Consider the following 26,884-nt stretch of genomic DNA (forward strand, 5'->3'; position numbering starts at 1 on the left):
TGTTTCCGGCTCTGCGGGAAGTTAACCAGTTATCTCGGACTGCCTGCTCACTCAGTTGCAGTTGATTTGTGGAGTTGTGGTTGCCTACGAAATTGTTACATTTTTGGCAGACGATGGCTAGGGCTAGGAGGCTAGCTAATGTTGCAAGAGGTTTGTGTGGCCCTGTTTATCGTTTTAGATTGAATTGTAGTAGGACTCAACTGATCCGAGTTAATGATACTAGAGACTCGCGACTCATGGGTTAATTTAAAGACACGGGTGAAAGATCCGAGTGAGTCACGACTCGAACACCTTTACTCTCCTGAGTAACTAACCGAAACTAACTGTTTCTGAATCTGATATGCACCGTTTTCGAAGACGGCTATAACCAAATAAGCCTTGTCAAAGGGTCGGAGATTTGTATAATGAATGCGCAGTGACGTTGAGAGGCCGTTGCTATCAGATGGACACTGCATAACATCCGTTTCACACTCAACCAGCAAACCGCGCCCCTCGGAGAATATACTGTCAACTCCGATGGTTGCTGAAATTGTGAGATACATGTCTTCCAATGGGGTAAGAACTTCAGGAATTTCATAGGCGTAGGGGTACCACCTTAAAATTAACTCACCTCGCTTAGACGTTGATTGATGTCGTGTAGGCTACTTTGGATTGAAACATCTCAGAAATATTACTGAATGTTTAAGATATAGGAGAGAGTGGGGACATTGCAACACTTTTTGCATTTCCTTGTTTCTCAGAGACTGTTTGTATTGGACAGACATATATATGTATATATGTATTAAACCCACTTATGTCAGCTACCCACCAACACTGCTGTAACATGAATACATACGATAGCATATGCACAATTTATACTTGAATAGACAAAGGCAAGTGTTGTAACTGAACTGGCTAGAGAACAAGTGATCTGAGTTTAAATATTTGCATGATTTATTATGGGGCAATCCGCTGCAGGCTTTTACTTTTACACAACTAGCCTACTCTAGGCTATATGTCGAAACCCACCGATGCAAACGAAGTATTTTTGGAATGGTCAGGGAAATATGTAACATGGTTGGCTTAGACAGTCCTAATATCGTAATTAAGATGCTACTGAAAGACTGTGCGCTTACACTGTAAAAAATGGAAAAGTCAGGTCTACATAAAACAGTCTAGTTTTGAATCAAACACAACGTTTTCAGGGCTCTAGAGCAGTGGTCCCCACATTTTTTCTTCCGAGGGCCAGCTTACTATGCCTGGCTGTAAGAGAGGGCCAGAGACTCGGAGTATATCAGTAACCATAAATAGATTAGTGCTGTGAACAACAGCAGTCTACCTTAGTTGAATATTCCATTACATTTAATCTATAGGCTATTGCAATTTAATGCCATTGTTAGCTGTGTTTATATTGCCATCATGCCATATCAGTGTAAAATGTAACTCAAATTAAATAATACTAATAAAAAGACTTTTGCATTCCCAAAAGTATTAGCAGGTAGTCCCAAAAGTATATTTCATTAAAAATGTGTGAACTCTGAACATTTTAAGTTCTGAAGTGGTCTGAAATGACCACCATTCTAACTTTCACTCACCTGAACTTGTGAACATTGTATGAACATTTGAACAAATAAAAAGTCCCAGAAATATGACTTGAATATAAGTTAGTTAGTTATTAACAATTCATTGATAAACTTTTAGAATACTTTGAGCACTGATGCAGTCAGCATAGGCCTCTTACATTGTTTGCAGGTAGGACTACATTTCATTCCGTTTTTGATGGCAAACGCGAAACAGCGCCAAAACAACCACCAGTGGACAAAAAGAGTATTACATGTGTACTGTTAACCCTTAAAGGTGTAGGTTTTTGAACATTCTAAGTTCCGCAACAATTGAAGGTTCTAAAATTCTATGTTGAATTCAATGAACCCAGATATTCTTTAGAACGTTCATTTCCCAACATTCCCATCACACCGGTGTGACGGTACTCCTTTAAGGGTTAAGACTCGCCAAAGAGAATGAATGGGGGAAATTGCGGAGGTTATAGTTTGACGATGTCGTACTCCCGTGCGGGCCGGTTGCTACGGACATGTTTTGGGGGGCCACCCCAAATGAGGTGGCGGGCCGTAGTTTGGGGACCACTGCTCTAGAGTGTGCCCACAATTGTCAAGGGTGCGACTAAAATGTTTCCTTTGCACAGGTTCACCCTTTATAAGGGTGACTTAACTCGCATCTGCTGTCTCTCCACGAACTAAGCGTTTGTTGTGTGACTAGTGTTGCACTACAAAAGTATCGCAATACCCTGAAATTAGAAACGTCACAATACCTCATCGACAGGCCTACTTTTAAGAATGACAATGTTGTTTTGGAATAGGATATTTCATGTCAGTGTGCGCAAGCTTCTAGATCCTGTAGCCTTACTAACACACACACGCATTTTTCAACCTGCTGCTTTCATTTGGTACTGCTGGTAGCCTGGGTGTTCCCATGCTGCCTTGCGCGCGATTTGATTCACGATGAACGTTTGGTTCCCAGACCACGTCTCATTGAGAAGTGGTGGCGCTAGCCAGGCTATACTGCTGGTGCACCTAAATAATAAAGTTAGGCGCACCAGTGCAACCAATTCAAAAAGTTAGTCTGGGGCCCTGCTTATTGTGTTCAAATAGTCATTCCAATTAAGCAATACATTTATGTTATGGTAAGCATAGTCCCTACAAACCCTCATTTCCTTTTTTCACAGTATATAGCCTATACCTTTATCTCGCTCACCTTATCAAGTGTTCACTCGCAAATTCGCGTTCACCCAGATGCCGTTTTGCGAAACTAAAAAATCTCCACTGAGTGCAATTGTGAATTCACCTAGGCCTAATATAGTTTGATGTTGTCTTGGGAAGTTATTACTTGTTCATCAGCTATTTAGGCTAGCATTATATTTTCCATGTGTCGCTGATGGTTAAAGTTTTCATAACAGGCGCTGAAGCGCAGAGTCGCACCTATTGCTTTAGTTGGGATAATATAATCATTGCAGCCTCACAGCAGAGACACCATCTGAAAGAAACTGAGTGCAACTGAAATTCTTTAAAAGCAATCAGTAATTTACATCAATCAGCAGGAAATAATTGAACATTGAATGTATTTTTTTTTTAAATAAAACAAAACATGTACACTTAAAACGAATGTGTTATCCCTGTCTGGACACAGACATGTGTTAAAAAATGATGCAAGTTGTGTTGTTTTCAACAAAATTGGTGTTATTTTCAACACATATTGTGTAACAAATAAAAAAGGAAACAACACAAACTGTGTTGTCCCTATCTAGACACAGAGATGTGTTGAAAACAATGCAAGCTGTGTTGTTTTCAACACATTGGTTTTAAGAGTGTAGGCTATTGTGAGTTAAGGGATCGATAGCACACTGACAAAATAGTCTATAAGCCACAGGGGGTCGTCACTACCACTTGGGGGGGCAAATTCTCACTATATTTTTCTGAAAGCTACATATCTGTGGAGTATAAAATGGTATGATAGCAAGTTGGATCTTGTAGCTTTGTGGCTGTACAGGCCTTCAAAGTTGACCTCTGATTTGAAAAAAAAAAGGAAATTCCGCCTATTCATGGGTTTCATCAGGTCCCTTTCCACAGGTGCATACAATCATGCACCTTGATTATGAATGCAGACTGCATGGTGCTTGATTAATACACCTGTGTAAAGGGACCTGATGAAACCCATGAATTGGCTTTTTTTTGTTAAAACACCATAAGAGCCCAGAAAACAATCCAAATCTTATTATTACTGATGCATATGTGGTGTTTGATGTTGGCATACATATTTTGACTCATTATGTGATTTTGCTCTTCATTTTGGTTGATAAAATTCAAGATTTATGTGCAAAAAAAAGCTAATTTGAGTTTTCAGAGCAACATGTTATGGCAATACCTGAATGCAGACCTTATTGATCATTACTATTCTACCTTCCTTACTTTCAATTGCGAGTTGAAATTAATGTTAAATGATGACATACATACACTGTAAAAAATACAACTTGCCTTTAGTACTGCCCAGGGCTTAATTTGAGCCGGAACACGCCGGAACATGTTCTGGCACCTCCGACATTGGATCCGGAACCTTTTTTATAAGTCAATATAAAAAATAAATCGCCTAAACGAAAAATAAATAATTTACTGTTTTTGTAGTGTTCAATGTTGATATCTATCTTATAGTCTTTAGAAATAGGGGAAAGACCAAACAGGATACAACAAGCTAATCGAGAATTTGAAAGTGCTTTATCCACAATATTGGTCACAGGAGGGTGACGCGCTGTTCGGGGAGAGAGAAGTTGAGACGCTCTGCCAGCAGTTTTGCATAGATAGCCCGCGGAATGTCATCAGGGCTCACCATCTCCTCCCCATTTGCCTTGTCGGCCCGCCGCTTGCCTGGTTCAACCCCTTTCCTTACGTGAGGTCATGGATTTCTAAAGGACATAGGTGTAGAAAAAGAAGCAGGGTAATAGAGGCCGGGAGTTTGGATGCTGTATAGGCCATTTTGGACAAGTAGGCCTAGGCTACGGTAAGAAATCGCGCTTCCACGCTGTATCTAGTTGATCATTGATTACTGGGTGTGGGTGGTCATCATTGCAATATATAGCATACGTTAGTGCCGAGGCTATTAGCCCCGTTGGACTGTTTTGTTGGTTCCCCTGTATCTCCTGTTTTTCCGGTCTGTGTGCGCGCTTGGGCGTGTCAAAGTCAAAGTCAAAGTCAAAAGTCAAAGTCAGCTTTATTGTCAATTTCTTCACATGTTCCAGACATACAAAGAGATCGAAATTACGTTTCTCACTATCCCACGGTGGAGACAAGACATATTTTACCAATTTTAAGTCCACAGACAAACATAACATTCAAGTAAACAAAAAAAGTAAGTAAATAAGTAAATAAGAGGGCACATATAATGAAAAAATAAGAGCAGCAAAATTTGGTTGAAATTGTGCATAGACAGTCAATAAAATAAAATACTAGTGCAAAGTCAGGCCAATAAGAGGCTGAGGTAGTTCTGTTTGACCTAAGTAAGAAATAAAGTGGCATAGTGGTGCAAGTTATGTAAGAGCAGCAGAAGTGTTGTGTTTTCAGGACAACAGCAACAAGTTGCAAAGTGTACAAGTGTGCAAGTGGAGTGGTGCAGGCGGCCATTGTGGGTCCAATGTCCAGGATGTTATGTAGCTGAGGGTGGAGGGGGGAGAGGAGGGAGAGAGTTCAGCATCCTAACAGCTTGGTGTATGAAGCTGTTGGTGAGTAGTCTGGTAGTGCGGGAGCGCAGGCTTCTGTACCTCTTCCCAGAGGGCAGTAGATCAAACAGATTGTGAGCGGGGTGACTTGCATCACTCACAATTTTGGTCGCCTTGCGGGTGAGGTGGGTGGTGTAAATGTCCTTCAGGGAGGGGAGTGAAGCACCAATAATCCTTCCAGCTGTGTTCACTATGCGCTGCAGGGCTTTCCTGTTGTATTCAGTGCAGCTTCCGCCCCACACAGCGATACAGCTGGAGAGGATGCTCTCAATGGTGCCTCGGTAGAATGTGGTCATGATGGCTGGTGGAGCACTTGCTCGCCTGAGTTTCCGCAGGAAGTACAGGCGGCGCTGAGCTCTCTTCACCAGTGATGCTGTGTTGGTGGTCCAGGAGAGGTCTTCACTGATGTGCACCCCCAGGAATTTGGTGCTGCTCGCTCTCTCCACCACAGCACCGTCGATGGTCAGTGGCAGGTGTTGGGTGTGACCTCTCCGGAAGTCAACAACAATCTCTTTGGTCTTGCTGACGTTCAGCAGGAGGTTGTTGTCCCTGCACCACGTGGTCAGATGGTCGACCTCCAACCTGTATTGAGTCTCGTCGCCCTTGGTGATGAGACCCACCAGAGTTGTGTCGTCAGCAAATTTCACTATGTGATTGTTGCTGTAGGTTGCAGTGCAGTCATGCGTCAGCAGGGTGAAGAGCAGCGGACTGAGCACGCAGCCTTGGGGGGCCCCTGTGCTCAGTGTGATGCTGCTTGAGGTATTGTTGCCAACACGTACTACTTGAGGCCTCTGACAGAGGAAGTCCAGTAGCCAGTTGCAGAGGTAGGTACTGAGTCCCAGTTTGTCAAGTTTGCAGATGAGTTGTTGTGGTATTATGGTGTTGAATGCAGAACTGAAGTCTATAAACAGCAATCTCACATATGAGTCTCTTTTTTCCAGGTGGGTGAGGGCTGGGTGGAGGGCAGAGCAGATTGCATCCTCTGTAGACCGTTTGGCTCGGTATGCAAACTGGAAGGGGTCCAGGGTGGGGGGGAGAATGGATTTGATATGTGACATGACAAGCCGCTCAAAGCACTTCATGATGATGGGTGTCAGTGCCACAGGGCGGTAGTCATTGAAGCAGGATGGAGCAGTTTTCTTCGGCACAGGTATGATGGTGGCAGCTTTGAAACAAGATGGGACGATGGCTTGCTTCAGGGAAGTGTTAAAGATGTCTGTGAAGACATCCTTAAGCTCCCCTGCGCAGTCCTTCAGCGCACGACCAGGGATGTTGTCTGGACCTGTTGCCTTACGGGTGTTGATAGCAGCAAGTGTCCTCTTCACGCTGTCGGCAGAGAGGCACAGGGGCTGCTCATGTAGAGGGGGATGTGTGTGTGTCTGTGTGTGCGCGCGTGAGTGTTTGTGTCTCCCGCTCCCTCTCTGTGTCATATTATGTGTCAGTTCCGATGTGTTTTGATTGGGGGGAGGTGTCCGGGGGGATAGGGGTTCAGATAGGTATTCAGATGTGTCAATCAGAAATTACTAATTATTCCACGCTGTATCTAGTTGATTATTGATTACTGGGTGGTCATCATTGCAATATATAGCATATAGCCTATGGGTTTTTTTTTTACATTTTACACCCATGCAGTGCAGTGTGTTGCAAGTTCTGAAGTTAATAAACATTGCCCTGGTGTACACACCGCGTTGTTTAGTTTTTTTTAGTCAGAACTATGTACGCAGGTATGTTTGTTGTTGGTCCATAACCTCAAATCCCAGTTTTGAGTCGCCGGATCCACCCCCCATTTGCGCTCCGGCACCTCCCACTTTACAAATTAAGCACTGGTACTGCCAAATAACTTTTCTGACTAAACAGAACTCAAATAATCAAATAGTGTAGTAAAACTCATTATAACAAGTTTTCACAACTAATTTGAGAATTTCACCTAACAAACTTAAGAAACTGAGTTGACTCAACTTGTATAATTAAGTATCTATAAGAGAGAAGTTTCCCAAAGTTCACTGAACTTTTTAGTCAAGTTGGCGCAAGCGCATTGTTTCCTAACGTATCAAGGCGACCTGTGGGCTGCAGTTTGAATTTGTCAGGAGGACAGAAGCCAGACACCTTACCTACCTGTATGCAGCGTGGAGCAAATTACAACAGCATTGTCAAAGGTAAGTAAGGCATTTAGTTTTATCCAATTGTTATGATAGTCAGTCTTTCTCGGTGTCGTGTTGCTTTAGCTAAGCTGATCTGACTGCCCACATTCCGTTAGCAGCTATCACTAGCTAACGTTAGTGATGTCTAGTTATGACTGAATGTTAGAAGCTTGCAATGTTCTGGGAAGACATAGTGCTAACCGATAGCTGCTAATGCTGAACAAGGATGTTCCTAAAACATTCACTTTCAGGAACAACTTTGTGTAAAATGGATGTCAGCAAGGAACGTTCTTGGAAATAGTGTGGTGTTGAAATAGTAGCTATTAGGCTAAGCTAGCCTGCTAGCTAATCTTAGTGGCTAAATTCCACAACTAGTGATAGCATACAGCTCAATTAGCTGCTACAGCTCAATTATCAAGGCAATGCAATAGTATAATTGTCTGGTTAGCTATTTTCCTGTTTTGCTGAAAACATGTATGTTCCTAAAATATTAACCTTTATAGAAAGACCTTTGTATTGGATGCCAGCGAGGATAGCTATCTCACTGTGGAGTAAGCTAAACCCCTGATTAAACCTCACTCCCGCCCAAAGTTTTTAGCAATGTCTTCCAACTGCTGCCACTCGATCTGCAGAGGCGCTGCATATAGGTTGAAAAAAATTAAATGGCAATGTAATTTTTAATGCAACATATGTCAATAGAATGCAGGCACATAAAACAATGGCAACCCCACATTCGCCGATCGCGCTCCCTTAAAAAATGCTTGATCAGAGCCAACAAATGGACAAGTTATAGCTTCATCACTACGTAAATGTCCTCCAAGACGTTTAAAAAAAGTCCACTGCACTACAAACCTATATAAAAAAAAAAAACAATTTTCTACTCTTGTTTGTTGTTGCAGACTCTTCTGTTGCTATGCAATGTAAGGAGTGTCCATTTTCTCACCCAGAGAGACCCTCCTGACCCATTACAGGCTTTATCACGGTCACTAGGGAAAAAGCTGGCTCTGCCTCCACCCCCAGTGCGTGTGCATCTTTAAGAGTTCAGGTAAGCTTACATTAAAATTTTATTTGGCACGGTACCAGGCAAAAGACAAATCACCTCAGTTCGAAACTACATTCAGTTGTCAATAGTGTACATTCCAATGTGATTGCAGTGCAGTGGACTTTTTTAAACATCTTGGAGGACATTTACGTCGTGGTGAAGCTATAACTTGTCCATTTGTAGGCTGCGACCATAGCATTGGCAATGTACAAAACTTTGCGACACACAAAAGTAGGAAGCACAAACACTTCATAATTAGGGAACTCGGAAATGCAGTAGGTGCACCAGTTAGTGATGAACTCAACGTGTTTTAAAATGTATGCAAATTATCGCATATTTAATTAGATACTGCCTAATTTGCATATGTAAACACTAAATTACAGAAAACTTGTAATACTTTTTTTTCTCATATTAATGTAAGTAATACATTAATATGAGTATAAGTAATACAACTGGGAAAGTTTCATAGTGATATCTGCTAGTTAAAAATGTTACCCTATTCACCTGTAGTGTCTCGCTTTAAGTAAAAAAAGAATTAAGAAGACATCTGAGCTGCACCGGCGTTCCTCTCCTTCTCTTTACATTTTCTGTCCTGGCCTGGTTGCACCAGATGGTCGCTAAAAGGCACGTACGTGCGGAGAACTTTTATTTTATTTTTTGCAAATTTAGTGATGTAGTTCTGTGCTTTTCCACCAAGGATGCAGATGCTGAGGAGGACTAGAGGCATGAAAATTGGAATCTTGACCGTCATTGAAGACGACCACACCATGAAAGCACCGGACACTGTCACCAATATCGCCATCGTCCTGGAAGAGACTGTTGTTCTACAGGACATCAAGGATCTTCCATCTGCACTGGCCTACCTATGCGGACTCCTGCATGACATGGGGTGCCAATACTTATAACCCCTGTATTTTAAGGAAGAACATTTATTTACAAAGAAAATTGGTGTTCTTATATGTTGGATATTCCCTCATTTTTTAACTTAAGGCATTAAGATCAATTTCCAAAAGATGATTTAATATTCTTCTTTTTAGTCAGCGTTTGCAGAGGTGCCAATAATTCTGGAGGGTACTGTAGGTCAGGGGTGTTCACACTGGCTAAAAATAAAAACATTGTTTGATCTATTTGGATTTTTGAGTTGTTATTTACACTTGTTTTTGGTTAGAGTCAATGTATTAGTTGGCATTAATATATATTTTCAAGTTGGGAGCATTTGTTGATTCAACTTGCTTATTTAAGTTCTTTACTGTCAAGTAGAACTTACTCAAAAAAGCTAGTGTATTGTGTTGACTTGTTTTTTTAAGTTGGAAGAACTTTTGATTCAACTTGAATTTTTGAGTTGTCTACCTAATATAAGTCCACCTTACTTACAATACTAAGTTGGCATTACTAGATATTTCAAGTTAAAAGCACTTGATTCAACTTGAATTTTTGAGTTGCTAACCTACTGTAAGTCCACCTTACTCACAATACTAAGTTGGCATTACTAGATATTTCAAGTTGGGAGCATTTGTTGATTTAACTTGATTATTTGAGTTCTTCACTGTCAAGTTGAAATTACTCAAAAAAGCTAGTGAAATGTGTTGACTTGTTTTTTTAAGTAAACGCAGAGAGTTTTTTTTTACAGTGTAGGTCTGCAGTACAAATGTTTTTTAAATTGTAGCTGAAACGAGTACAAAGGATCTTTAATCTATTCATTGAATTCATCATCGTCAGAACAGGAGCACAGAGAATGCCATCTCTATGGCACTTCACTCTGCCCTGTCCCACCTTGACAATAGCAACACATATGTAAGAATGCTGTTCATTGACTTCAGCTCAGCGTTCAACACCATCATCCCCTCCAAACTGATCACCGCTCAGCTGATGTTGTTACGGAGGTGTGATCCACCTGTCAGTTTTTTGACAGGTGGACCACACCTCCTGCTGTCAGTCAGCCGCCCCCCAGGACGGCACTCCAGGTATGGGAGAGCATATATGCTCCCTCATCTCTGTTCATCGTCTTTAGGCTCCGCTTTCTTATTTCAATCGCCTCCTTTATCCAGCGGTGGTATCGGTTGACTCTGGCATGCAGGAGGTGTGGTCCACCTGTCAAAAAACGGACAGGTGGATCACACCTCCGTAACAACATCAGCTGATAAAAACGCGTCATACTACTCCACCGTGTGACCTTCTGATGAAGACGGAAGTATACGTCGAAACATGTCAAGGTAAAGAAAAAACATCTACCAATATATGTACACATGTATGTGATGAAAGAAAAACCAAACTTAGATAATCGCACCTCCTCAACCATCGAACACCAGTGTACCACAGGGATGTGTGCTGAGCCCTCTCCTCTACTCCCTCTTCACCTACGACTGCACACCTGTACATGGCTCGAACACCATTGTCAAGTTTGCAGATGACACTACAGTGATTGGGCTCATCAGCAAAAACGATGAGATGGCCTACAGGGAGGAGGTCCAGCACCTAACATCGTGGTGCACTGATAACAACCTGGCTCTCAACACCAAGAAGACCAAAGAGCTCATTGTGGACTTCAGGAAGTCTAAAGCTAGCACACACACACCCATTCTCATCAACAGGACTGAGGTGGAGCATGTCACCAGCTTCAAGTTTCTGGGTGTCCACATCCCTGAGGACCTCTCTTGGACCCTCAACACCTCTACCCTGATCAAAAAGGCTCACCAGCGTCTCTTCTTTCTGAGGTCCATCTGTCTCCTCAGATCCTGGTGAACGTCTACCGCTGCAACATCGAGAGCATCCTCACCAACTGTGTCACAGTTTGGTATGGCAACTGCTCTGCCCATGACCGGAAAGCACTGCAGAGGGTCGTGAAAACTGCCCAACACATCACCAGTTCCTCACTCCCCTCCATCGAGGCCATCCAGGGCAAGCGATGCTTGCGTAAGGTGTGCAGCATCATCAAAGACTGTTCTCACCCCAACCACAGACTGTTCACCCCACTCTCCTCCGGGATGCGTTACAGGTCTCTCCACATCCGGACCAGCAGGTTCAGAGGAAGCTTCTTTCCTGCGGCTGCCACCCTACTGAACACTAGCTCTGCATCCCGGTGACATCCAACCAACTAAGCCCCCATCACCCCCTGCCCCGCCCCCGCCTGATGCCTCCTTGTCTGTGCCTATTGAGGTGTCCACGACCATGGCAACCTTGACAGGGACAACAAGGAGGCGGACATCCCCTAGCACCCCCCCCCCCCCACACACACACACACACACACACACACACACACACACAACTGCACTACCCTTTCCCACCCATCTATTTATTTACAAATGTACATACTGTAATTACACTTATACTGTACATAGCCATATTCTACTGTTTTTCATCCTGCACATACACTTATTGTTAATACTATTGTAATGTTACTGTTTCTGCACTACAATGGTACTGTTACCACACTCCACACAGCTGTACTGTACATATCTGTCTATATGGTTCATACTAAATATCCATATTTATTCAGTTTTTCTGTAATATATTCTGTTAATACACTCCATATATCTATATTGTTCTTACTACTACTACTATAATGGTACCGCCACTACATTGCACATACCTGTACATGTTGTTCATACATTGTTCATATTACAGTACATAGCCATATTTATTCTGCTCTTATAAGGTAACTGCTAATACACTGCACATATTTATATTTAATTTATGCTACTCTAAACCACCTTCTGCAAAACAACTGTATACTACTGTCTACACTGCACTATATTTCTTGTCCTGTCTATGCACCACCTGCCTATACTGTGTATATCACATTGCACTTTTCTGCTTTTTTGCACTTCTGGTTAGACGCAAACTCCATTTTGTTGTCTCTGTACTTGTTCTCTGCACAATGACAATAAAGTTAAATCTAATCTAATTTAATCTGCCTCTGCTTTGCCTCTTTACGGATCATGCTATGAATAGCAGCAGCAATGTCTGCATAAGTTGAGACATTGTTATTGACCTTCTGAACCAGAGACATTCCATCAATGATTGTTGCTGTATTATATTCATTTGGAAGATTATCTGATAGTGATGCAAGTTTCTGCAAATGCTTTGCAAGTGCTGCTTTAGAGGTTTTCCTTGGGGTGCCCTCAGGTGTCGCTAATGACCATGGTTAAGGTCCAAGAGAGTGACAAAAGACTTATTTCATGTCCAGTCTTTAACATGATGGCCTTGCCATGTGCCTGTATTTTCTTTTTTGACTCGTAAATGTCTTTAATTTTTGCTTTGTCAATGCATCATGGAATTTGTGCTTAGGTGTATCTGACTCCAGCCTCTATGTCATGATCTTTGCCTGTAGTATGAGCCTGAATCAGATCATCCCTAACCTCTTGTGTTGCTTTGCCTGCTGTAGATATGCAAATGAACTCATGTTCCTCTGAAAATGGATTGATCCAATTTCAGTTTCTGTCTCATCAGATCTAACTGTGTAGAATTTTTAAAACTGTTGTAAATGTATGTACTTGTAGATCAAGTCTTGGAAAATAGTTATTATTTCTTTTCAATGGAAATTATTTTAACATCAGATGAAAGACAATTTTAAGTATGATAATAATAATAATAATAATAATAATAATAATAATAATAATAATAATAATAATAATACATAATGATAACAATGTGTAAAGTATGAATATTTTCACCAACCAGTTCATCTACATCTCATTCCCACATTCTTACTAGTCAAAAGTACAACTGAAATGTATAATGTAGATCATTTCAGCACCTGTGATGCAATTACCATAATTTCCCAACTATTAGCTGCAGCTTTTACATTGATTTTGCAAAATTTCTTCAGCTATGAGGTTAATACACAGGGGCAGTTAATATGGTATATGGTTTTGTTTCTTTTAACTTGCATAAAACACTGTCCTGTGGCTTATACACAATACGGCTAATACACAGGAAATTACTGTATGTATTTCATGTGACCTGGGCATTATAAAATTATAATATTTATGTTAAGCTGGGTACATGTGGTGATGTGAACAATTTTCATATGGTATTCCTTGAATGTAAAGGTAATATGTGATTGGTAATCATGATTTTTTGATCTCTTGGAATATCTCTTATGGGTAGTTTCAATAAAATACTAATTTACTGAATTTTGGGGTGTTTCCGAATAGTACATTTACAAATAGTAAATAGCATAGCAATGCAGACCTATGTAATAATTTGTATTTCAAGTCTACTGGGAGGTAGGAGGGTATAAATACATTGATTAATGAGGGAGTGGGCATTTCAATTAGTGCTACAACACGTTGTGTCTCTGAAAACGTAGATTTGCTTATTATTACACATAAATCTTGAATTTTATCAACCAAAATGAAGGGCAAAATCACATAATGAGTCAAAATATGTATGCCAACATCAAACACCAAATATGCATCAGTAATAATGAGGTTTGGATTATTTTCTGGGCTCTTATGAGTGGTTTAACAAAAAAAAGCCAATAGGCGGAATTTTCTTTTTTCAAATCAGAGGTCAACTTTGAAGGCCTGTACAGCCACAAAGCTACAAGATCCAACTTGCTATCATACCATTTTATACTCCAGAGATATGTAGCTTTCAGAAAAATATAGTGAGAATTTGCCCCCCCCAAGTGGTAGTGACACGCCCCTTTTTGGGCCTGTGGCTCATGGACTAAAAGCAGATGCCCTGAAGTCTCTGTCTACTGTAGCCTATATTCAGGTGAATTAAATATGTTGGCATAACGTGAGGGATAGATGTATTTCTTTACAAAAGAAATATCTAATAATAATAATAATGGATTGAAAAGAGGTAGGCCTAATAATAGACTACATGATTGAATAGAGACCACATATAACAAAATGGACAACATATCCACATCAGTCCTTATCAACACAAGTGATTTTGATAGGTCAAGATTATTGGGCTCTAAAACAGATTGTGTATATTATAAAGATTCAGTTTGCACACATTGGATCAAATTGGATGACAGGATTTATCGGCTGGCAGGTAGCCTGTCTCATTTTTTATTGGCTGGGAGGTACTCAAAAAAATTCTTCAAGGTTGTCAGGACTGCATTTCCCACCTCAATTTTCAATGCTTGAATGCTGTGGCACACATATTCAGAATGTTTCATGTCAAGACTTGAGGTCTTTAATCTCAAAACTAGAAATGTAATTCCAAGGAATTACAAGTAGGCCTACAGGACAATGCAGAACGCTCCCAGGGGCAATCTGTGCGTTCGGTTCTGGGAAGTCAAGTCAAGTCAATTTTTATTTCTATAGCGCATTTACAGACAGCTGAACCGCACAGTGCTTCACAAAAAGGTGCTTAAGCGCAATAAACAAAAGAATGACCTAAGGCAAAAAGAAAACGGAGTGTCTATTTACACCCTTGGTATGAATAGCCTTGGCCAAACAGCTGAGCTATTCACACCCTGTGACATTGCTCACATGCACAAAAAAAATGGCTGACATTCGTTTTTTCGTCAGCAGAAAGTGAAGAATTCTGAAAGGTTTCAGCACTAATATCTGTTCAAATTAAGTTTTAGATTGAAAAGTTGTGTTTTATTTTCATAATCTTTGTTCAGTGAACACATACAACCATCAGTTTGTTAGTTAACAGAAATTAATTTGTGAATATGAAGCTCAGGCCTACAAACTACAAGTTTACCTGCAAACACCCCACAAGTTGTGGAAGTGATAGTGCAGTGGTCACATACATGGTTTAGTACATGGGAGACCGGGGTTCGGTTCCTGCATGGTTTATTTTGGCAGAGTGAGCGTGAACGTGTACCAACGTCTCTGGAGAGAAGGCACGCAATTTGAACAAGAAATCGGTTCTGAAACGGATGTTTTGATTGCAACAATTAGCTAGTTCACGCACCGAGGTGAAAATAGCATACATTACTACATACACCAGGGTACGAATAGCATCCACTTCTAATTATACATTGATGCAAACAGCATACCTTATTCAGAGTGTATTACACAGCTGAGCCCTGTGACAACAAAAACTGTTTTTTTTATGTATTATTATTACATTGTGTGATCAATATGCCAGAGTAAATGCACAGGGGTGCAAAATTGGGCTGCAAAGTCTGAAAAGTCCAGAACAGATTTTGACCCGCGGGTCCAGCGGGTTCGGGTGAGACTTCCAGGTAAAATCGCAGGTCACGGGTGGGAAAATTTGATAGATAGGCTAGCAACTTCTGGGTTAACATATATTCATGTGCGTGTGCGGTAGGCTAAATGTTAGTGATGCTGCTCTGGCCTAAGTTCTTGTTTTTGTTTTTCCTGACAGCATGTGCCTTTGTTTACCTTGAACTGTCATGTGATGTACCCATGTGGTTTTGTTTGAGTTTGCCATGTGCTTCTGACTCCGCCCCTCTCTTTGTTTGAATTCCCGCCATTTTGTAGACTCACCTGTTCTTTGTTTGCCTGATTAGTTTGTGGGTATTTAAATCCTGAGGTCTTCTCAGTCTGTGCTAGATCGTGCCAGCTTGCTTCCTGAGCTGAGTCAATGTCACCGTAAGTTTTTTGACCTCGTATTTTGAAGCCTACCTGTTTTGGACCTATTTTGTGAACTCTGCCTTGGATTATTTTTTTTGCGTTTGCCTATTGCCTGCTTCTTGAGTTTGAAGGCTGCAATTTGTGTTCCATGGGGAATTGATGCCTGTGTCTTTCTAATTAAAAGAAAACGTTATCACTGATCTGAGCTGTCTGCGATTGAGTCCTTAAGAACTGAAAACCTAACAGTACGATCTAGCCAACATGGACCCAGCAGACTCAGGTCAGTTGAAGGCATTCATTGAGCAACATGGCATCCTACTGGGAAGACAACAGAACCAGCTGGATGTGATTTCGAAGACTGTGGAGGCCATGACGGCTGGGTTCACAGACCTGGCAGCCCAGGTACAACAGCTTCAACTGGCTCAAGCCCCTGCGCCTTCACCACCTCCTCCTGCACCTGCCGCTCCACACCCTGTTCTCCCTGTCTCAGAACCTCGTCTGCCACCCCCGCAGCATTACTCAGGGCAACCTGGAACCTGCCGGTCCTTCCTCACCCAATGTAAGCTAATCTTCCAGCTGCAACCCACTACTTTCCCCTCCGACAGGTCCAAGGTGGCCTATGTCATAACCCAGTTGTCTGGGCGAGCAAGAGAGTGGGGCTCAGCTGTCTGGGAGGCCAGGGCACAGTTTTGCAACAACTTCATCACTTTTGAAGAGGAGATGAAGAAAGTTTTTGACCGTTCCAAACATGGTAAAGACGCTGCATGTGAGTTGGTCCATATTCGACAGGGAAGTCGCTCAGTATCGGACTACTAAGGTTAAACACTAAAGTTAAATTCCCCTCTGTCTCACATGCACACCAGAGTTGGTTGGATACAAAAATACCCCATTGAAGGAGACAAAGCCTATCCATATAATAAAAAATAAATAAACAGTTGTTTGAACTAATTATCCAGACTATAGCTTTAATTAGCATATATTTCATAAAACACCTATGTAGGCCTACCTGGACAGGGAGATCGGTGCTCAATGTCTCTCTCAGCCAAGGGATCCTTGGGCTGAAAAAGGTTGAAGACCCCTGTTCTACCAGATGGTAGGAGGGTGAAGAGACTGTGGCTGGGATGACTGGGGTCAGTGAGGATCCACTTGGTCTCATACAGTGCTGGCAGGTCCTGAATACAGTCCTTGCATGACCTAACCACCCTTTGCAAAGCTTTTTGCGGTCATGGGCGGTGCTGTTACCATACCAAGCTGTGATGTTGCCAGTCAGGATACTCTCAATGGTACAGCGGTAAAAGTTGGTCAGTATTTCTGGACTGGACTTTCCTGGACTTTTTGTTTGTGACTGAGACGTGGTTTACAGTAGCACTGGATGTAGACCTTTTTACTCCATAAATTCTCAAGTCTTCTGGTCGTGGAGGTAGCTAGCTTAGCCACCATCTTCAATGACACTTTCAAATGTCGATGTTTACCCACCAATGCCTACTCCTCTTTTGAGGTGCAGCTTCTGATGGTAAATGTGTCTACTCCTGTCCTATATGCTCTGGTGTACAGGAACTAAGAAAAGGGAACACCGATCCCGCCTTGATTAATGTAACTCCTTATACACTGGTCTGACCCAGGACAACATTTCAAAGCTTCAATTGGTCCAAAATGCTGCAGCTAGACTTTTAACAGGAACTAATGTGGCAAGTGGTATGAGAAATTTAGTATAATGTAGTGATGACTACGCCACCTAGGGGGAGGGTTCACCCCTAGGAAATAGTTTAAGCCAATGCTAACCCTTTGAGTTCAATTTAGGTCACACAGGTTCAAACACAGGAGAAGCTAGAAACTTAGATTCCAAAAATATACATTTTATTGACAGATCTTAGTTACAATTATAAAAAAAACCTAACTGTGAGGAAATGTCTCCCCTGAAATTGAAAATGAGCAATTCCCCTGAAAGATACCAGTATGAGAGACACAACACACATACACACACATACCGTACATACGGTGACCAGCGAGGCTGCACGTCAGCTGGCACACAAGGTCTATGGGCAATCTCAAGAAAAGGGAAAACGGAGCAGGGCGAGGGCTTACCACGACCGGCAGGACTACAGGAGGGGAAAGCGGTCCAGAAGACACCCACACATCACACGTGAGAATCACACTGCACTCGCACTGCAATCACACTGCACTCCAAAGCTAAGGATTGACACCCGAGGTGTGCTACAGGAAACGTGAACGGACCTCACCACCTGAGGGTGAGCCTGCCGCTCGCTTGGACCACACCGCACCTGTCCAAAGGAGAACAAGGGAGAGAGGGGGAGAGACTATGGTTAGAACTGTGGGTAGCACAATCACACTAACTTAGCATTAGCCGGTATGGTTATACTTAGCTTTTGAGCTGTGGGGCTGGAGGCTGGAATGGCCGTCCCACAGATGTTGAAGGCCCCAGAGGTCAAGCTGGAGCAGTGCAACCGCCCTGGTCACGGCGATGGGGGGGAATAACGTTACTGCACACAAGTACGCTCACACACCACTAACAACCACACACATGCACATGCACAGCAGTTCCCACAATGCAACACTACAATTAAGGGGCTGTAAGATACTAGTCCGGTGGACAGCCCATAGAGCCCGTATGTTTTTAGGGGTTACTGGAGATGCTGAGTCCATATCTGACATTTTCAAGATTCAAAATCACTATTTAAACTTTGTTTGGTCACATTTTACTCTCATTAAGCTGAGTTTTTTGGTACAATTTAGACAGATTTTTGGAGGATAGGGCTGTAGCGATATACAGTAGAGCTGTAACGATACACCAACCTAACAATTCGATTCGTATCACGATTTTTGACCCACGATTTGATAAGAACCTCGATTTTTCTTTTTTTGGAGGGGGGGCTAGACATTTAAATAGCCCACCTTAGAATACCAGAGGATTACAATGTAATATATCTGTATTATTTTATATCCTGATATAAAAAGAGAGAATACTGAATGTCTGATATTTATTACAGCACACTTTATGCAGATTAGCCTATAGCTTAGGCCTACTATTTCTATTACAACTCTACCACATTCAGCTGTCTGGTTGAAGACTGGAAATATTGTAAATAAAGTAGCATAGTTGGCTAGCTTATCCTAGTCTACTGATTGGACTGTTCAGTTTCCTTATGTGTGTTTAAGGTAATACTGTTCTCCTTGGGACAAGCCTTTTGGGAAACATGGTATTGAGATGATCATTCAGTTCTCCCAGAATCCCCAGCGCGAAACATCGTGGGAATCTCAAGCACAGTCCAGCACGCTGGCGTTGCACAGCCCCCCTAGCAAGCCATTGCCATCCTCGGCGCGGGCGTTCCCACATTCAGTCCAGCAATTAGTCTCTGGCACTGCCACACAGCAGGTGGGGTGCACACACCGCAAGAGCCCTACTCACCCTGGGGAACCACAACCACCAGCAGCCCAATGCGGGGAGTGCTAGCAGTCACCTGGTCTGTCGCCTCTCGTCCCCAGCTCCCTTCAGAGAACGCCCTCAGGTCGCACTTTCGCAGTTTGCACCAGCCTCCACTGCCACAGACTCCCCGGCGCTGAGCACCGTAACTGGCACTGCACCTCCGATGCTCCACTCAGGGCAGTCGGGGCAGCAGACTCCAGTTCCATCGCAGCCGGACCACACTGCGCAATCAGGCTACAGCTACAGACGTTGGCGTCCCTCCTCTGCTGCCTTGTCGCAGAGCTGTCCTCCGCTGTTCCGGCCGCTACACACCGCCATGATCGCGCCAATGCCTAGACCTTCTCTCTGGCTCGTGCCATCGGATTTCACACAACAAACTTTTTTCCCCCTTATTTTTCTAAAGAGCACCGGCGAACAGGCCGACTCGAACAGGCTCCGCCAACCGTCCGTCCTCAAGGCACCACTTCTTTGCCGCTCCACCTCTGCTCTGCTCCGCAGCCAGGGCCACCGCCAACTCCAGCCTAAAGCTGTCCGGCGGGGGCAGGGGCTCAAGGTCTGAAGGCTTCTGTAAGCTTTTCAGTACCCCTTACAAGGGTTCTCTTCGGATCCTTTTGCTTGGGCCTCCTCCTAGCGGTGAACATGGACAGATTATGAACTTTCGGGCCCCTGGGCCCAGATGTATTAAGGGCCCCCCCAGTGGCGGAGCTAGGGGGTGGCTTAGGGGGCTTAAGCCCCGAATCTTTTTTCAAAAGCCCCGAATCTTTTTTTAAAAATTCCCTTAAATTCCCGACAACTCTTATTTCCAATATAACTTCCTCTTGGTTTATCTATAAATGTCACAAAATGCTCTATTACTGAGGAAATATATCCCTTATTTTCAAAGCCCAATATTGAAAAATAATTTGACTTTCTACACGATCTATGCCAGGTCTCTGGGCTATGGTGATTTCAATGGTGATTGATTTGTTTAGATCCAGTGATAATCCAAATTATTCCTAAACACTGAACATTTTTATCCTCCAAAAATCCGTCTAAATCGCCCCCAAAAACTCAGCAAAATCAGCTTAATGAGAGTAAAAACGTGACCAAACCAAGTTTAAATAGTGATTTTGAATCTTGAAAATGTCAGATATGGACTCAGCATCTCCAGTAACCCCTAAAAACATACTAACATGGTCCATTTTGGCCAAGCAGCTCTTATAATATGATCAATATAGGTGATTATGCAAAGTTATGCTAATTAGCTAAATTACACACATTGCCCAACATATGCAAATTAGCATCCGGCAGTTTCTGCATGCTGGGAACCCATACTATATATTTCCATCATAAAACTTTGGTGTACTCAACATTTCCGGGTTCACCTTTCTGTCCACTGGACTATACAGGTGAGTTAACCCCGCAAATACTCAAATGTGCATGCAGCACAAAGCAGCTCTAAACATGCATTAACAGGGAACAAAAAGGAAAGGCACCGGAAAAGAACATAATAAACCACATGCAAATACACAGAGAAAAGCAAGCAATCAATCAGACATGCAAAGCATGCACCACACGGCCAGACAGCCTTAAACATGCATTATGCAGATAAGTCAAAATTAATCCCATGCACAATCAATCCCAACTGGTACGACAAACAATACCAGGACAGGACCAACAACCAGTAGGTTACACAATAACCCCAGCGTCAAACCGAGGGTTGAAGATGACGCAATAAACTTCATAAGAGACAGAACAGCAGCCGCGTGTGGCGTGGAGACACTTGGTGATGCCGGCCGACTTCGTATATCTGTGGAAATCAACAAGTGTATACAGACTACCATCACGGACAATAAAGACAGCAAATTAGCCTTTAACAGTTTAATATATTGTCCACATACATACCAAGTTAAAAAGATTTCGTTCCTGACCATCAAGTTGAGGGAGAGGGAGGGGGAAGCTGCGTTAGCTCCGACAACACTGCTAATAACACATTAGAGGCAATTAGGATTGCCGTGTGCAAACGGAGATCAATTAGACTACGAAAAGGGTTTAAAATAAACCCTACCTCTACCTGCTTTAGGGCAGACACCAGGCTCAACAGTGCTACACCGGCCTCAACGCCGACAGAACAGACCAAGCTCTACAACACGGAAGTGGAGATATACTGGATGTAAGAGCAATCGTGCACGCTTAGATCAGCCAGCACAGATAAACGTCAGGTAGCTTACCTTACTCGTGAGAGCATTCACTTGATGGCGGCTTCACCAGCCAAGTTGTGATCCACGCCAAACTACTATGCGCCCCGGAAGACGGGAAAGAGAGAAAGTAGCACATCCAGGTAGCAATTTGCGTTCCTAGATAAATCTGCCTAGGTCCGCCCCGTAATTAGGATGAACGCAGCCACACCAATCCAGCACAGGGGGAGAAGCAAAGGAGCCAAATAATAGGGCATAGCCCAATCTGCTACACTAAGAAAAGGGAACACCCATCCCGCCTTGATTACTGTAACTCCTTATAAACTGGTCTGACCCAGGCCAACATTTCAAAGCTTCAATTGGTCCAAAATGCTGTAGCTAGACTTTTAACAGGAACTAAGAAAAGGGAACACCCATCCCGCCTTGATTACTGTAACAATAGACATAATATACATAGACGCCGCATCGACCGCTACTCCCTACTAGCGCTGACGAGACGTGGGGCCGCCATCTTGGATCGGTCTACCACTCCACTCAGTGTAATCTGTTTGGCTGGTGCAATGAGCTGTCAGCGCATTTAATTAATCATACCTCACTGAATAACAGATTTTCACGCATTTTTTTTTTTTGCTGCAAAGGTCATACATGTAGCTATGATACAGGCCACATGGTTCGGCATATTTTAATATTCATAGTGGGTTTAACAGTAATAGAATATTCTGATATATGATAAAGTGACCTGACGTCTGATATCAAAACTGGGAACATAATCCATGTTTGACAGCATAGACAAAACTAGTTTGATACAAGTTTAATGAGTTAATTAAATATAGTTCACAGTTGACAGAAAAGTTCCATCAACAGCATTATTCACAGTTCACAGAAAGGTTCCATAAACATTTAAGTGAGATTAGTGCTATTCAGACATCTGAGGGGTATTCCAAGTAGGCCTATGTGGTTTAGTGACAAACTTGGGTAAATTGACTCAGAATAAGTTGTAAACTTCCCAGTAGAAAAGCTGTATGATACAGGAAACATGGTTGTGTGTATTTTAATATTCATAGTGGGCTAACAGTAATAGAATATTATGATATATTATAAAGTGATGACATCCAATATAAAAACTGGGAACATCCATGTTTGACAGCATAGACAAAAACTGGTTTGATACAAGAGTGAGCACGCGCACAGGTCTTTTATGATTGATTGCATGATGGTGTCTTGCTAATTCACTGAAGAAAGACTTATGATTATGGATAGAAAGTAGCCTAGAAATCTAGACGCACCCTAGCGGCAGCATATTACATTTGCTTCCTGGGCTAGTCTAGCAACTCTCCGTTGGCTTGTGAGCTCGGAAAATTAAACTTCTATCAGGCCAATCAAATCATGTATAGAGTCGTTAGGCGGGCTTAACATAATGATTGATGGCAGAGTTGCAACGGTTTAGTTTGAATTCCCTGCTACTTGAAAACAAAGAAGATGGATGTTGCTGTTGGCAAACAGTGTGACACGAGTTAAGCTTGTTTTAAGTTGGCACTGCGAACGGTGAGTGCCCAGACCCTACATTTTAATGTGGGTCTGGCTCGTCAGGCTAGATAGAAAGGACATTCTGAAAAGGAAAGGATTAAGGCAATGAGGAGCAAGGCTATAGCAGTAGAAGACTCATGTTGCTCTATCAGCAGATGAGAAGGACCTGAGAGTGCCACTGACGACATGACTGCTTCATAGGCTGCTCACAGGATGGTGAAGAAAAAAGCTACACCTAGCTAGCTAGTTGAACCCAGTGACTCTATGCTTTTGTGAGAAGACACACCATTCATGAAAGTAAGAATATCCCTGGCAGACCTTTACAAAATATGACACCATACACACCTTTTCGCAATATGGCAAAGTTTGAGAACCAGTGCCTCCACTTAGTCTGGTTGGATAGGCTATATCTAACGGCGTGATGTCCACACGAAATGCAATATCTGTTTATAAAAACAAAGCAAAGTGTTTTTCTTTTAGTTTGTGGGTTAACATATGGCCATGTCAATTAACCTTGTGAGTTAAACTGTTTTCATGTCTGGATAACGGGAGAGCGTTCAGGAGTCAAACAACGGATCATGCATGCTATTCTGTGACTGAAAGTGCGCAGAAATTGTGCCTTTGGGCAATTCCATGGAAAATTATGTTTTTTGTAACATCCATAATACCAATAAAATGTGATGGTATGGTATGATGTGAATGATTACATGAAATTTGAGCATTTGCTATATTTGGCTGAAGAATATACATGAGAAAAAATGCACAAAAAATTAATGTTATCATTGACATCATATAAATGCCAAGGCATTTCACTGGCGTTATGGATGTGATAAAAAGTCTATTTTCTGTGGAATTGCCCCTTGACTCCCGCAAAGTCTGTTGGCGTTTTGCGTGTCGGCTGCTGTTGATTTCCTAAAGTGTTACAATGCATAAATTACTACTTTCTCAAAAATCTTATGGCAACAATTCATGTGCTGTTTTGCTTTTGTTTGTTTTGTTTTATATTGGGCGTTGGTATTGGGCATTTAATTGTTTGAGCACCCACCGACGGAAACATAAATCGGCGCCTGTCCCTAACCCTAATCATGGCATGAATCTGTTTTTTAGCGAGGCTTGAGGACTGTGCCTTTAACGTAAAGCTGTAAACCATCACACTGATCATCATTTTCTGTCCATTAGATGGGTCTGGCCAATGATGACATGTCTTTGTTGAGAACTACATGTCCATCCATTGATGACTTCCGCAACCAAGTATATTCCACTGCCTACTCCATCATCACCGTTTTTGGCCTGGTGGGGAACGGTTTCACCCTGCTCGTCCTTCTGAGGACGTTCCAGCAGCGCTCTCCCTTTTACGTCTACATGCTGAACTTGGCCGTGTCGGACCTCCTTTGTGTGAGCATGCTGCCGCTGCGAGTCGACTACTTCTTCAACAAAGGTCAGTGGAATCACGGTGACTTCCTATGCCGCGTCAGCTCCTATTCTCTCTACGTCAACCTCTACTGCAGCATCTTCTTCATGACGGGCATAAGCTTCACGCGCTTCCTTGCCATCGTCTTCCCTGTGCGGAGCCTCGATCTGGCAATCGAGCGTAAGGCGGGCACTGTCTGCATCGGTATTTGGGTGTTCATCTGCGTCTGCTGCTCACCATTCCTGATTCAGGGCGAGTATGTGGATGAGGAAACCAACAAGACGAAGTGTTACGAGCCGCCCGAGTACAGTGACAAGCTGCTCCTCAAACTGGGTCTCAACTACTTCTCCCTGGTGGTGGGTTTCATAATACCCTTCCTGATGATCATGTTGTTCTATGTTGCCATGATGAGGGTGCTTATGGATCGCATCAACCCCTCACGGGGGAAACAGCGTGCCACGCGCATGAAGGCCATCCGCATGATAATCATCGTCATGGTCACGTTCCTGGTCTGCTTCATGCCGTACCACATCCAACGTACAGTGCACCTGCACTTCATGAGCCGCAACGACACCACCTGCGAAGAGGTCATCACCATGCAGAAGTCCGTGGTCGTCACCCTCTGCCTGGCTGCCTCCAACTCTTGTTTCGACCCGCTGCTCTACTTCTTCTCCGGGGAGAACTTTCGCGTCCGTCTCTCCACTTTCCGCTGTAAGTCCAGTGCCGCCCAGAGTGTCCTGCGGAAGTGCCACTCAGAGCAGCCAGCTACTCCATCCAACAACATCCAGCTGCTGAAGCAGGGTGACCAGCAGGCCTGCAATGGGCCCAGCAAGGTCACATAAAAGGCCATTGGGAGATTGAAAGAGAGCAGGTGTACACACCAAGGCTTCTCTGACCACTGAAGGATGATGCTTTTACGATTAAACTGAGTAGGATGAATGTTCAATTTAGCATGCGACATATAGACATTATTGTGTGGTTAAGCACATAAAGCCTCTTTCACTCTTTTTATTATTATTTACAAATTATTCAAGCTATTTATATTTAAGTTGACTTTTAAATTAAGTCAACAATAGAAATTCAATAAAGTTCACTATAGGCTACATAAAATCATGGAACATTTTGCGAACATAAACATTTCTCACATCTGCACAATGGACAGTAGTAAATACCAGTACATTGAACTGCCATCAGCCAGAAAGACATACAACACAGTTGAGGAATAAAGCCTAAACTGTGTGACATCTGCAGGTGTGCTAATTAATGCTACTTGACTGAGTAATCAGTTTCTCATTGAGAGCATAGAGAAACTATCGAAAGGGTCAAGGATTCTTCAGTTTTTTCAATGGATTTCTCCTCAATAGTTACCCTACCATCCAACATTTAACTGCCTCTACCCACAAGCACATGCCAAAGTTCACTACAAAAACACAACCCATGTCCAACATTGCATCAGTATTTTACTGCAAACCAATTCTGTAAAATGTACACCTTTTGTTTTGGTTGACTATGAGTGTTACAAAGCACAACCTAACAACACATTTCCCAAATTACATTGGTATTAAGTTGTGTTAATTCATTATTTCAAGTTAGTTGGACTGTTCGGGCTTACAGCTTATGCTGCATTGCTTGGCAACAAGAGATGCCAAGATTGTAACTTTTTGTGGGCTAATTGATTAGTTTGTAGTAGAACTGTAGTTTAAAAGCAACATGACACCCTTGATCATGGGGATCATGCACTCAACACGATCCCGCCATTCCACTCACGCAAACTGCCTCAACACCCCCAGGACCAAATTCAAAACAACGGGTGATTGAGCCTTCTTCTCCGCTGGCCCTCGTCTGTGGAATGCCATCCCAGACACTTTAAGGACTCCACAGTCTATGAACAGTTTTAAACATGGTCTTAAAACATTTATTTTTAGCAGAGTTTATGATTTTTAATTAATCTGACCAGTTGCTGATTTTAACCCTGATGGCTGCTTTTATTCTATAGCACCCTGAGGTTCCTTGTGAATGTAAAGTGTGTTATAAATAAAATGTATTATTATTATTATTATGGAGTTGGTAAAGGATATACCCACGGCTGTGGTAACCTGCGGCAATTGGCCTCCAAACCACAGCACAGTGGGTAGGCTATATCCTTGTGCCATATTGCTTAATTAGGCCTAGTCAGAGAAAGTATGTTCATCCAAAATGATCTTGTGTATTTGTGTACCAGGTTTTGCTCAGAGTTTTTGTGTTACACAATGTACAGTGGGTTGCATAAGTGTATTTAATCTCTTAGAAATTGATCTTAATGTCTTAATTAAAAAGAATTAGGAAATATTTTACCTTTAAGGACACCAATTCATTCACAAAGAATTTTTT

General features: G+C 42.5%; 1 protein-coding gene across 3 annotated transcripts; it reads left to right on the forward strand.

The window, feature by feature from the left end:
- On the forward strand, nt 1–26,567 carry LOC143132510 (cysteinyl leukotriene receptor 1-like). Of its 3 annotated transcripts, XR_012988323.1 has the most exons (3): nt 3,753–4,545; nt 7,334–8,446; nt 9,141–9,568. XR_012988323.1 is itself a non-coding variant. In XM_076292073.1 (2 exons), the coding sequence occupies exons 1-2, from the start codon at nt 409–411 to the stop codon at nt 25,354–25,356; spliced, it is 1,221 nt and encodes a 406-aa protein (XP_076148188.1). In that variant the 5' UTR covers nt 1–408; the 3' UTR covers nt 25,357–26,567. The 3 variants fall into 3 exon arrangements, 2 of the variants coding, with proteins under 2 accessions (XP_076148188.1, XP_076148189.1); XM_076292073.1 differs by lacking the exons at nt 3,753–4,545; nt 7,334–8,446; nt 9,141–9,568 and adding exons at nt 1–555; nt 24,283–26,567; XM_076292074.1 differs by lacking the exons at nt 7,334–8,446; nt 9,141–9,568 and adding an exon at nt 24,283–26,567.
- The last annotated feature ends 317 nt before the right edge of the window (nt 26,568–26,884 follow it).

Source organism: Alosa pseudoharengus, unplaced genomic scaffold, assembly GCF_046254945.1.
Source record: "Alosa pseudoharengus isolate Yale_2024_CS ecotype anadromous, Long Island Sound unplaced genomic scaffold, YU_APseudo_1.1 YU_APseudo_1.1_scf_19, whole genome shotgun sequence".
Taxonomy (NCBI): Eukaryota; Metazoa; Chordata; class Actinopteri; order Clupeiformes; family Clupeidae; genus Alosa; species Alosa pseudoharengus.

What these genes read in the sequence shown, in the direction of transcription:
- LOC143132510 (XM_076292073.1), top strand. Translation starts at nt 409, where the DNA reads ATGCGCAGTGACGTTGAGAGGCCGTTGCTATCAGATGGACACTGCATA. An exon ending in GATACATGTCTTCCAATGGG is followed by an intron (nt 556 to 24,282) that starts GTAAGAACTTCA and finishes TCTGTCCATTAG; the next exon opens with ATGGGTCTGGCCAATGATGA.